This window comes from Triturus cristatus, chromosome 6, assembly GCF_964204655.1.
Source record: "Triturus cristatus chromosome 6, aTriCri1.1, whole genome shotgun sequence".
Classification (NCBI taxonomy): Eukaryota; Metazoa; Chordata; class Amphibia; order Caudata; family Salamandridae; genus Triturus; species Triturus cristatus.
In genome coordinates, this window is record NC_140589.1 from 204,862,910 (window position 1) to 204,876,724 (window position 13,815).

The following is a 13,815-nucleotide window of genomic DNA, read 5'->3' on the forward strand; positions in this document are numbered from 1 at the left end:
CGTTTTTAACGAGATCATGAAAACAGACTGTAAAAACAGCATTTCATGTGATTTCAACCTTTTTTCAGATTTGAGAAGTGCAGTATTGCCTTTATTTTAGGCATGACTGGCACAAAAATGAATATGAACAACTGTGAGTACATTAAACGTGTGAGACTTGCACGTTTTCATGTAGCAAGGTTTCTTCAAAGATAAACAATGGGAAGTGCGTGTATCCTTCTGTAATCTTCGCTAGGATAATCATGAAGAAACTGCCCTTACAAACACGTAAAGTTCATGCAGTTGATCTGTCATTTTCCTGTGATGTAACACTTTTGGATGCGGTTCACACTCAATTTTTGCAGGAAAAAATGGGAAGAGGCGTGCTGCCACACTGCCCTATGTGTGCCACTTTGTTTATCAATCGTAAACCTCAATACCTTATTTCACTAAAAAATCATGAAGAATATTATAGGGATACTCAAATACCAAACATTATGTCAAGAAGTGTGAAAGGATGGAAGAGGGCACAGCATTAGTTCTGAGAACACATTTTTGGGGGATTTTTTTTTTTTTAAGATAGCTCCAAATCAGGCCGAGATATCCTACAGCATTCGGGTTTATATAGGCCATCATGCTGTATCCTGTATGAGCTATAAGGGCAAGTTGCCCACCAGCGCCTGGCTACGAAGGAGGCATTTAATCACAGGTATAGCCTTCAACTGAAGAGCTATTATGGTCTTAGAACACCTTACACATTGAGATCAGGATGCTCTAATTACAAAGGAAGAACAAGAGACGGAAATTGGGATGTTAAGGTGCAGGCCTTTTAACAACCCCTGACATTTCATTGTCTAAAGTGAAGATCGCAGCATTTCAGTGTTCTAGAGTGCAATATCACACCACCCTGTTTCACCAGCGTAAAGATTCAAGAAGCCCCTGTTAATATTAGCACAGTCGAATTTTCTGTCTGATAAACCTGGGGGCCTATGGGCCTCCCGCTGACTGTGGTAATGTTATAGCGTTGTCGAAAATACAGAAAATGTGCACTTCAGTGTGATTTTTTTTTTCGTAATTAGTGTTTTTTAAAATGCAAAGAATCCTAACTGATGAAGTAATGATGTTGTATCTGAAATGAGTTGCATAAGCCATTTAGAAAGGTAGATACCATGCCACATTTTCGAGCAGGATGCCATTATTTCTAATATGGATGTCGTTTCTGATGCTCTGGTCAACCTGCTCCTTCCCCCTCCCAATCAGTGTCCGCAGAACACCAAGCGAATGACATAAATGTAATAGTGATGTACAATGTTATTGGAAAGCCTGAATTGTGAATGAACATCATTTTCAAGGACTTCCACTGGAAGTGTTAGTGTGGACATGCAGATTTTATGAGCCTTTATTAGTGAAATGTTTCCTTTTATGTTGATCATCTCCGGAAGGAGGTTGCTGAGGGGGGAAGAAGGAAGACTTCTCTTATCTTGAGAAATGGGTTAGAGTCACTGCATTTAGAAAGTATGTGTATGTTTCTGATTTGCCAATGTGACTACTAACCACGATCATGCTATGTTGAATTTGTGGAATCTATTTTTAGAAAGTGTGATTTGTGTATAAAAGTTCTTAGACTTAGACTGTTCAAGTTTAGCTTAGGTTTAGTCTTAGCTCCATTAGGCTGTTTCCTTTTGGGGTTCTGCTGGATTTACAGTTGTCATTAGGGCTGCTGTTACTTGAGACTTTATTTATCTATGCCCATTTGACTTGAACCCTCTATGGTATGTGTCTTTACTCTTTATGAGTTCGCCACTTAGAATGCTTACTCAGATTCTCTTAACCAGGGATTAATGTGTTCTATGATTTTGCATTTATTTTGTAATTCTGTATTTTGAGCCTTTATGGCATTTCATACATATTATCTCTGTACTGCACTTAACATTTTCTGCTTAAATCCACTTTTTGCTCTACTTTTGACCTAGAAGTCAATTATTCACGCTTCCAATAGTTATTCCTGTTCAACTCAGCTAAATTGTGTTCACCTGATGTGGAATGTACTCTCTAACCACTAGATCAACTGGACATGCAGTCGCAGAATTACTTCAGTAACCTTCCCAGGGTTTCAAATATTGGGGTTCAGAAGATTTTTGGTGTTCAGATCCCACAGTAAACAACACACTGCAGTTGAATCCACAACTTTGTGTCATACCAATGGATCTGTGCCCCAATAATGCCTCTCTTCCATATGCCAATGCATTAGAGCTCCTGGTGATGTCTCTTGACATGCGACTACATCACTGCCCGGATAATGCCTTTCCCCAGCATGCGTCGCACTGATGGCTTTTTGTCACATGCCACCGTATTCTTGTCCCTGTGATGCGTCTCATCTAGATGCCAATGCATTTGTGCACTCAATGTGCCAATTAACCAACGTCACAATGACCCCTTTCCTCAACATGCACCAGTGTTACTCTCATCAGAGTACATCACAGGTTTTTTCAGTATGTTCAATTTGGCCAGAGTAAGCATACCTGTGTGCATTTAAGAGTTACATTGCGTGGATATTAGTAAAAGCAGCATAATAAAGGGGCTACAATGCCAGATAGGATTACCATGGAGCGGCATAGGGTCGCAGCTGCGGCCCCCAACACTGCCTTTGTGACCCCTGGCCCGAGATCATAAAGGCAGTTGCAGGAACTGAAGAAATACGGAATCCTGTTTATTTTTTGCTGGTTGTCAAAAACTAGGACGTTTTAATTAACTTGATTATATCCTCAGAGTTTCTAGAATGGATTTTAGGGGACACAGAAGGGGCCGCAGATAGAATTGGTGGGGCCACCTAATATATATATATATATATATATATATAATTATAGATTAATAAAATAATTCAAAAGGTTTCTAAAGCAGACACGATACAAATCTACTTCTAAGGCAGACACAAGATATAAATCTATTTTGTACAACATATATTTGCATACATGTATATGGTACACAACTATTTGCATCTGCTTTAGAAACCGGTTTCATTCATTTATTAATCTTGCATTTAATGTTTAATCTTTAATGTATTGCTACTTCAGCATTGTCACTACCTTCCTGCCATTATGTCAAGGGTCATGGCAAAACCCTCTTAAACATCCTAGGGGTGAAAAAATAATATGGCGTCACTTCTGGTGGAGCAGGTAAAACGAGATTTTTGTATACCTTCTCTATTTTGCATGAACAATACTAATTGTGTAATCAATTTATATATTAACCTGTATTAACTGTGTGCAGTGGTATAACTAACCAATCGTGCACCTTGATAAACATGAATTACACGCAGGACTAAATGCTAATTGCATGGCAGAATAACTTTGATGACTAGCTGCGGTACGCATATAAACAATAGAAGGTGTTGTGATAGAAATTGCATGATTTATGTTACTTTGTAGTGTTTTGCGTTCCTGCTGGGACGAAATGGTGAGTATTATTGCTTTAAGTGTTGCTATAAGCTAGGAAAATACTAATATATAATGGGATTAGTGTGGGATTAAACATTAGAATCTTCATTTCCGTATATTAATTATGTTTTATGTTTGTTTTGCTCAAGTTGGCATTCGGGCCTACTAGGCCATGATATTCAAAATGGAGTTCGGAAGTGGCCACCGTCTTGTGAGCGCGATGTCTACTGCGCAGACTCGGATGGCTCTGAAGATCTCCAGGCGCCCTCAGATCAGAGCACAGTGTTCCTCGTCAAGGATAGGAACGTGGGGGCGTGGCTAGCAGCCGACTGAGATGGCGGCCGCCTGAGCGAGCTCCGAGCCCCGCATTTCAAATCGATCTATCCTGTGCCATCCCACAAAGCCTAACTACCAAGAAAGTGACCCGGGGAGCCCCACACTGTACCTGGCTATCATCCTGCCCCAGTTGGAGCTACGGAACCGGACCCAGATCCCCCGGCGAGATACCCGAGGCGGCGCAGCTTGGGGTCCGAGGGAACGGCTGCGATCGCGGAGCGGTGAGCGGCGGCGGAGCAGCGCAGCTTTAATGCTGAGGCGATTGCAGGACGCCGAGAGTGCAGCGGAGCTCGGGCCGGGGGGACGCGAGGCCACCCGGCCGCTAGCGGAGCTGTGGAGAGAAGCGCTGGGGGGCCCGGACCTCTACTCGAGCTCCCGGCTCCGGGGCCTGTGCAGTGGACCTGCTCGGAGGTGTGGCCTGCACCGCTGGTGCCTTCGGTGTCCGTCTGGGGCCCGCCCCCCTCCGGTGGTATTTCGCCAATATAGAAGCTGGTGTGGGCTGGTGGGGAGTTCCCTGCGACCGACCAGACAGCAGCTGACGCGGGAGCGCCGGGCGGCCTGAGACCTCGGCCGGGGCCTGCTTTGCTGGGCCTCCCCGGGCGCCGCGGGCACTCCGCTGTCCCCTTTCTCCCTGGGAGATTGGCGGTGGGGGCATGGAATGCTAAGAATCCCCATGAAATAGACCATAGACTGGCGCTGAAGACGGGGATGTGTTGCTGTCTGCTGCATGAACTGTACCAAGAATTGTGGATGCCCGGGACTGAAGCCGTAGGCTTGCCGTTCTAGCGGAAAGAGGACCGCAACGGAGAGAGTGGTGTGGGCAGTGACGGTGACGTGCGGCCTACGATCTCCGGTACAGCGCCTGGGGAGAGAACCTGAGGGTAGGGACTACTTTGATCGGCCCTGGGGTGCAGTGATATCGTTGGGCGAGGCCGGACTGTGTGGTTCTAACGCTGGAAGTGGTGGCGGGGACTGGAGCCTCAGCCTTCCTTGCCACATTGCTGACTTCTGCTGCGACGCTGTTGGCCTGAGACAGGTGGCGACATTTGGGTCGTGCCAGAGCCGCCGCGCTGCGGGGGCGATCGACGACCGGCAAAAGACCTGGGCAATCGGCCTAGCGGTGAGGTGAGGGCGCGGAGGGCTCGTTGGTCGGCCGACTTTGGAGCGTGGTGATCTGTACGCCACCTGCCCGGGATGCCCACTTGCGGGTGAAACTTCGAGGGATCGCCTAGTTGCCCGCAGGCCGGAGGCGGGTAGACTAGCCACGAGAAGCTGACAGACTATTTGGGGTAACGAGACACGCAGTTGAAGGCGACGACCTCGCTTGGGGCGGTGCTGGTCTCGGAGCCGTCCCTGACAAGGGGAGACCCGCATAAATGGCGACGGGAGGAAAGGGGACTAAAACACATGCACAGAAGCAATTGGCTAAATTCGCCAGATCGGGCACAGGCGAAGCGGCTGAATCGCCACCGGTGGAGGGGGAATTGTCGCAGTCCGGCTCCGAGAAGGGACCTGAGCCGACATTGCATGATGTTATGGCAGCTATCAATGGAATGCGAGCCTCATTGGAATCGGCGACAATGGAGGTCTCCTTGATCACAGCAGATCTCCGGAAAATGGACGAAAAGGTCCAAGATCTAAAGACAGTGACCGGTGCTTTACAAGTGGACACATCAGAACTGCAGGCGCAAATGGTCGATATGCAGCAAAAGCAAGATCGAATGGCGCGGCAGCTTGACGAGTACGAAGGTCGCGCGCGTCGCAATAACGTGCGCATCCTTGGGATCCCGGAGCGGGAGGAAGGGCCAGCGACGGACCTGTATGTGGAAGAACTCATCACCCAAAAGCTCAAACCTAAAGCTTTTTCCAAGTATTTTTCAATCGAGAGGGCACATAGAGTGCCCGGGGGACGACCTAGGCCCGGGGCCCCTCCGCGACCAATTATTGCCAGAATATTCAACTACAGAGACAGAGACAGCATCTTGCAGGCGGCGAGGGCTGGGCCCCCACTGAAAGTTGGAAATAGTGAAGTGGCCTTCTTTCCGGACTTTACTGCACAGGTACAAGCCCAAAGACGCAGCTTCCAAGCAGTGAAGCAGGAACTACGGGAGCGAGAAATCAAATACGCCATGATTTTCCCGGCGAAATTGAGGGTGGAATCGGGTGGGACCACCTGGTTCTTCGAGTCCCCGGAGGAGGCGTGGGACTGGATGGAGGGTAAGGCAAGAGCTCGCATCCGGAGGCCGGGACACAATGGCGGGCTGCGTCGGCGGGCTGGGGGTCGTCCGGCGAAGCCGGTGCCCGAGGCCCCTGAGGTTGGGGGCCGGTCGGAGAACCCACGCTAACTACTCCAGGTGAGGCATGGGTGCGAAGGCGTCCTGCCGCGCCCGCTGGTGAGATCATGAAAGATGAACGTTGGAACTGCACTTGCCCCGGGACACAATCGGGGGATATCGATGCTGGGGGTGGGGGGCGGGGCCCTAAGGAGGGGTTACGAACTAGAGACTAAATAGATAATCTTAGTGGATGGCAAACCATGAACATTGTGATATGTTTATGCGGGGCTGGAGCTGCTGACCCCGCGAACATTTTTCGAAGTCTAGGGGGGGGTGAGAGGCACTCTGCCATGTTGGGGAGTGGGTAGTTTTAAATCCACGGGCAGGGGGGCGAGGGTAGGGCAGGGCGGGAACCGGGAGGGGGTTTGAGAGTGGGGAGTGTTTTTCTTACTTTGTTAAGCGGACAGTTTATGATCATAGACAGCCTTGGCCATCCGGAAAGAGTAGGGACTACACACAGAGCTATACCAGCACTGAGACACCAGATATCTTCTAGATTGCGCACACTATTGTTAAATCGTCACACGTGGATATACTACCTTTGCGATGACTGGGGGTGATAGAGATGTGACACTTTCCGCCCTTACCTGGAACGTCAATGGGATGGGGGATAAAATAAAGCGAGGGATGGCACAACAATATCTCAAACGCCAATCTCCAGACGTAGTGCTCCTACAAGAGACACATCTAGTAGGGAACAAAAGCAAGGCTCTCACGCGCTGGGGCTATAAACTTCTGGTACATGCGGACTACACCACAGGGTCCCGAGGAACAGCTATACTAGTCAAGAAAAACTTAGCTCTGATTGTGCACTGGACATGGTCTGACCCTCAGGGGAGATTTTCTGTTTTAGAGGCTCAATGGGAAGGGAAAGCAATAAATATTGTGTCAGTATACTTACCACCTGCGTTGGGTAAAGTTGCTTTAGCAGATCTGGGCAAGATATTAATGGACCTCCCCGCAGGTACCCTGATTTTGGGAGGCGACTATAACCTCACTATTGACGACACTACTGACCGACATCCGCAGAGGCCAGGGGTTACACTGAATAGGCTCATGCGAGACTTCGTGACGGCGATGGGCCTCGTAGATGTTGGACGCGAGACGCCCCTGACAGTGCCGCGGTTCACTTACTATTCAAACGCACACAAGAGTTCATCCCGCATTGACTACTTCCTGACGTATGCGACCACAACAGAAGGTTTTTCGCAACCGCGGGTCCTCCCGAGAGGGATCTCTGACCACTCCCCGGTGTGGGTTGAATACACGCACTGGGAACGACAACCCCGGACCATGATCGTGATGGACCCGTGGTTGTTAAAGATACCTGATATCAGAGAAGACCTCTGTAATAGCACCAAACACTATTTTGAAGAAAACCTGGGGTCGGTGGATTCGGCACTTACTCTCTGGGAGGCATTTAAGGTAGTGCTAAAGGGGCGGGCCTTGGCATTGAAGACCGGCTATCTGCGTCACAAACACGAAACGCTTCTCCGGTTGGAAGATGAGCTTTCAACATTGGAAGCTGAACATGCCACTAACCCCGTAGATGATACTCTACATCGCCTCGCACTCAAGCGGGAGGAGTACAAGCTTAAGGCGAGGGAGCATATGGTGACTAAGCATCTGAATATGCGGCATTGATTATATGAAATGGGAGACAAGACGGGTAGGACGCTAGCATGGTTAGAGAAGAGGGATCACGGAGATAGGTGGGTCCAGAGACTAGCTCTGCCAAATGGAGAGACGACTACACACCCCAAAGACATAGCAGAAGCATTTGTGGACTACTTCGAGAAAGTCTACTCCCCATCCACCACATACACTGCAGAAGACTCCCGACAGCTCCTCGTGGATAGCGCCCTGCCCACCCTTTCCGAAGCCGATAGACAATCCCTGGATGGTGACCTCTCGGATGAGGAAATCCAGAACGCCATCGCCCATATTCGTTCAGGCAAGGCGATCGGACCTAATGGCACCCCTATTGAGTTCCTTAAAGTGACGAGCTCCCAGATAGCCCCACATCTCCGGGCCATGTACAACGAAAGCTGTGAAGCGGGCAGACTCCCGCCTGACCAACGTCTAGCAACTATATTTGTGATTCGCAAACCCGGGAAGCCCGGGGACAAATGCGAGTCATATAGACCTATTTCCTTGATCAGTGTGGAAGCCAAAGTTCTGGCGAAAGTACTGGCCACCAGGTTGGTTGCAGTCATTTCTTCTTTGGTACACCCTGACCAATCTGGCTTCATGCCGGGGAGGAATACGGCACTAAACATTAGTCGACTTCAGAACGTTCTAGCAAGCTTCTTAGAGGAGGATGCGGCGATCCTATCGTTAGATGCCTCCAAGGCTTTCGACTCCATAGAATGGCCATATCTATTTGAGGTACTAGTGCGATTTGGGTTCGGTCCTAAGTTTTTAAAGTGGGTACGCTTACTCTATGAAGACATATGAGGTCAAATACGGGTTAACAATCATACATCCAGGGCCTTCCGGCTCCGGAGAGGGACCCGGCAGGGCTGCCCGCTCTCGCCGCTAATATTCTCTCTCATGCTCGAGCCACTGGCGACATGGATTCGGCGAGACATCATGGTAAGAGGGTTGCGATGGGCGCCAGACTTGGTAGATAAAATATCACTCTACGCGGATGATATCCTACTCTATCTTGCCTCCCCCTATCAGTTCATCCGGGTGGTATTAGACATATTTACCAATTTTGTTAAGTACTCCGGATACGCCATCAATTGGACCAAATCCGTATTATATATGCTCCATGGGAGGGTCCCTCCCCTCCCGGCTGATTGTCAGTTGGAGGTGGCAAAAGATGGTTTTTGATACCTGGGAATATATGCTACGGCGAGCCCGGCTTTGTTTTACAATTACAACCTGGCCCCCCCACTGGCCCGGCTGAAGTCTGACGTCGGGCACTGGCGGTCCCGAACGCTCTCCCTGGCGGGCCGAGCTGCCCTCTTCAAAGTGCTTGCTTTCCCGCGTTTCCTATACATCCTTCAAAACTGCCCCAACAAAGTTCCAGATGCCTATTTTACGGCGGTAGAGGGTGAAATACGTACTTTATTATGGGACGGAGGAGCCCCCAGGATATCGATGAGGAAGCTTACCAAGGGGTGGTACGATGGCGGTATAGCCCTGCCGGACCTGAAATTATATTACTGGGCCTCGCAGCTGGTAGTGGTAAATCATTGGATATACTGACCCCCCCACGACCCGGCGTTCATATTAGATAATTACCAAACGGGACGTGCAGGATATCTGGGAGCGCTCTATTCCAAAGGGAGGAAACTGACATTTATGGGCCCAATGGCCCATACAGTCAGCATTTGGCGCCGAGCGAACTCTCAACTGGGATGGGCGAATACCCTCACTAAGGCGGCGCCATTATGGCAAGCCCAAGAATTCGGTACCCTTTTGTCTCCAGCCAGGGTTCGACAAATGGGACCTGATTGGCATCTCAAAGGTTGGTGACCTGATACGAAACGGTGCCATCCTCAGCTTTGAGGAACTTCAGCGAACCTACCATATGGCGCAAAGTGAGCTGTTTCGCTATCTTCAGGTCCGCCATGCCCTCCGGATGGCGTTTACTGACTTGCGTAATATTCCGGACGTTTCGCCCCTCGAAGACAGACTCTTAGATGGCCAACTGCAATCGAAGGCCATCTCCCTGACGTACAAAAAGCTTTGCAACAACCTCCCTGATACATTCGAGAGGCTCCGAGAGAAGTGGCAACAGGACATAGGACCCCTTGAGGAAGAGGACTGGAGGGAAGCACTGATGTCTCCTAGACGGGTGGCGATTACCCTTAGATACCGACTTATCCAACTACGGATTCTCCATAGGTCCTATATGACGGGGGTGGTCCTAGCGCGAATGGGAGCCAAGGACGATTCACGGTGTAGCAGGGGATGTCAGCAGGAGGCCACGTTCTATCATATGGTCTGGGAATGCCCTGTGATCAAATCACTATGGGAGGGGGCGGTGACTAAGCTTCACACCGCGCTGGGGAAAACATTGACCCTCACGCCTCAGCTAGGCCTACTTAATATATGGGAAGCCACAGACCTCACCGAGATCGAGCAGCAGATGGTAACGCTGGGCTTCACTTTGATCAAGCGAGAGATAGCACGCCACTGGGGGGCTGCTGAGGCACCATCCATAAGAGTGTGGGTACAGGAGCTCGACAGATGCATGATAGCTGAAAAAGAAGTGTTCATCATTAGAGGGTGCCTCAGAAAGTGGGAAAAGAAATGGAAGGCGTGGAATAGCTATAGAGGGTCCCTATGCACATCCCCGTTGGTGGACCTGACGTTAAGACGGAAGGAACTTAGAGAAGTGTTAGCATTGTGAATGTATTCTTGCATATGTTATTCATTTTGGTGTGCTATGGTGCTGTAGACATAAATGTGAATACATCTGTGTACTTGACAAAATTTAATAAAATATTATTCAAAAAAAAAAAAAAAAAAAAGGATAGGAACGTGGAGGACTGCCAGATTTCAGCTAGTGTGAATGACAAGGGAGAACAATGACCATCTATGTATGGAGGTCAACACGTCGATACCTCGGACCTTTTCGCATGAGAACTGTAAAAGATAGAGGAATGACATAGCCATTTTTCCTGAGAAACCAGAACTATGAGAATGTTGGACCATATTACAATTTAGAAAGGCTTAGCCAATCACAGTCATTCCCAATTCAGTAAATATTGCAGGTTACCCAGAATTTTATTATAAAAAAGGGATAGTAGAGTAGACTAGGGTTGTTGGTTAGCTAGTGCGTTCCAGAGGGGTGTCCCGAATTTGTGTGACCGATTTGCTTGCACGATTGCCTGGTCTTTTGGATATCTTTGGGACTGTGTCGTGCCGAGCGAAAGAACTTTTCGGACTTATTTGGGTATTGGCTTGTGACGATTCCACCCGAAGGGATTTGATTTATGGAGAGCTAAGAGGGTTAGAGAAAGAGCCCCGATATCAAGAATAGGTAAATATAAATGTCCTGCTAAATTTTGCTGAATAATCAAATTTGAACTTTGTGTTGACCGAAATGCTAATTATGCAACTGAAAGCAAATTAATTAGATAAACTAAACATTGATTAACAGAAAATGAGTTTGTGATTCTTTAAGTAAAGGTATTGTATAAAGATTCCGAAGCTTTAAACATGTTTTAGCTGGTTCTAAATCACCATCAACCAGTCCAACTAATTGGCCGGCGACAAAGTGGTGGAGTGCCTTGATGTTAAGGTTAGGATTCTATAGGTGCAGATGTATAATATGTAAATAATGTAAATATTTATTTCTATAAGTAATGAGGTACCCCCCCACATGTCCAGCGATTCTCATCCTCCTGTGTGCAGATTCGAATGAGACGTGTTGGTGTTATAGGCCCCACCAATGAATGCGTGCGTGAATGAATAAGTGTGATGACGGGTCTGTGATGCAGGGAGGATATGTAAATTTGCCCTTTCCGCTGGAGCACTTCCGTGATGTCATTAGCGGCCAAACGTTTGGATGATGTCACTTCCGCTACCATTTTGCTGAAACGATGGCTATGAAGATTGGGGAACCGGCAGAACCTCCTTTCCCTTTCGCCATCAAGACCTCCTCGTGTGTCCAGATTTGTAAGGTGTTGGAGAGTTACTATCCTATGTCACAGTACTACTTTTCTGTTGAAATGTCATCGGCATGTCTTCCATTCACACAAAAAACCACATAGACCGCATTGTGGAGCTGCACGGCTCAGGAGTTTTATTTTCTTACATTGTCAGTCAGTCACCTACGCCACAACAGGCCTCACATGCAAGAATACTTCTTGTTGATGATGCAGGACTTTAAAAAAAATGTACGCTGCGTTGGCCCATTTAGGAGGGCAGGAACACAGGAGAAGCTAAATTCAGAGCGACGAGTCACATCCATATTATACAAGTTCAGAATGAATGTACAGAACAAAAACAAGATGAAGAAACCACAATAAAACCACAAGGAGCTCAGCACGGAGGTGAACACTTTAGCAATGTACAAAAACGAAGTTTTTTTTCTCCATTTCACTTATTCCTAGTACATTACAAAAAATACATGACAGAAAAATACATGACACTGCATTTTGGACTTCAGGGCTTAAAAGTGCGCGAGACGCGTCCTGTCCACCTACGCAGGACCCCAAACATCCTGCATTTAATTAGATAAATGTACCCCCGAATAAACAAGAATAGCCGCTGCGGAGGCTGGGAAGAGGAGACCGAGCCAGGAAGTGCCAGTCACAACAAACCCGCCCCCTCTCTGGTGCACAGACAGGCGCAGGGCTTCTTTATTTGAAACTGTTCATTGTAAATCACCTCAGCGTAGTAACCCCGTTTCCTGGTCCTTGGGCCACATCCCTGTTAGCAGGCAAGAAAAGTCATCCCGCTTCTGCGGTAGGCGCTCTGTAAACAGAAAAGAAGGACAATCTGCGATTAATTATCAGGTAGGATTATACAAAGAAAGTGTAGAGAGAGAGAAGAAAAGTATTTTTGCCATCTAATAGAGCGCCTAATCTGAATGTTTCTGGCACGGAAGGCACAAGCAGGGCTTTGTCTATTTAAGAAGTGTGTGCGGTCAACAAGTGGTTAGTCGTCCTATTTTGGGAGAAAAAAACGAAATGTTGAAAAGTAAGGTATTTTGCTAATTGCCTACGCTGCGGCAGATGAATGCGGCAATGTGAAACCTGAATTCTCTCTCTAAGAGAGAGGGCCGTGTTGTTAATGCCCTACTAATGTGTCCTCGTGGCCGCTAATACACTACATTAGAGCCACAATTCAGCAATTGTGGTTGAAGCACTTGGGGCGTCCAGTCGCCCCGAGGTCTGCTACAACACTTTTACTGGCCGGGCAAGCTCCTTTCGGCGGGGGCTAGTATTCTAGGTTTCATTCAAGGCAGCACACACCTTTCCTAAGATCACACTTAAACTTTGGTAACCAGGAAAAAACTACTCCTAGGGCGCTCAACACTAGCTCCGAGAAGTAAACACACAATTATCTAACTATTTGGTGTTTCAAAGGGAGAGAGGATTGGTTACCAATTCAATCTTGTTATTCCCCTCATCCGAAGGGATATAAAAATAAATGAAAGTCACCCTGAGCACACAAGTAGTTCTTTATGTTGTCCAAATATCCAAAAACTCTTGATCCAAGTTCAAATTATTTATTCAAATTTATCACTTCTCCAATGTAGCCAGGTAATATTTTCAAGACACAGCTTGATCTCAAATTCTAGTTGCAGCAAAACCAGCCAACACGTGTTTCGTCGAGTGATGTAATGCACAATTGACTTCTTCAGGGCTGCAATCCCAAGAAAAGCACAACTACTCAATTGTTCTCAATAAAAAATGTAGAATTGAGGAGTAAAATCCACTCACCCAGAGGCGTAGCTTGAAGAGCCAAGATGGCGGTCGCACCTTGAGTGCGCTCCCGGACCCCTACGCCATCCGCTCGTGATCCGCCTCACAAGAGAGCCATCTCACCTTGCTATCGCAGGCTAAGTCGCCATCACCTCCGGCTGCTCCCTGGCTGCTTGAATTTCTTCTGTGGGGCGCCTCCATGATGAGTTCGGCCGGCCGGCTGGTGCCGGCTGCTAAACTGGCAAATTGCTTGCGCTGAACGGCGCGCCTTGTGGCCTTTGGACCTCTTGGGCTGTCCCTCGGGCCGATTTGTGGAGGAGCTGAGTGGGGTCCCCA

The 13,815-nt window shown here is 48.1% G+C and overlaps 1 protein-coding gene across 5 annotated transcripts in view; it reads right to left on the minus strand.

Annotated features, from left to right (window-relative positions):
* Window positions 1-11,826: 11,826 nt before the first annotated feature.
* Window positions 11,827-13,815, minus strand: part of SUPT3H (SPT3 homolog, SAGA and STAGA complex component) — a 2,245,889-nt gene continuing 2,243,900 nt past the window's right edge. For all 5 annotated transcript variants that reach the window (XM_085610529.1, XM_085610533.1, XM_085610532.1 and 2 more), the window contains one exon: window positions 11,827-12,526. In XM_085610529.1, coding sequence (XP_085466655.1) covers window positions 12,485-12,526 — 42 coding nt within the window. In that variant the 3' untranslated portion in view covers window positions 11,827-12,484. The remainder of the gene's footprint in view (window positions 12,527-13,815) is intronic.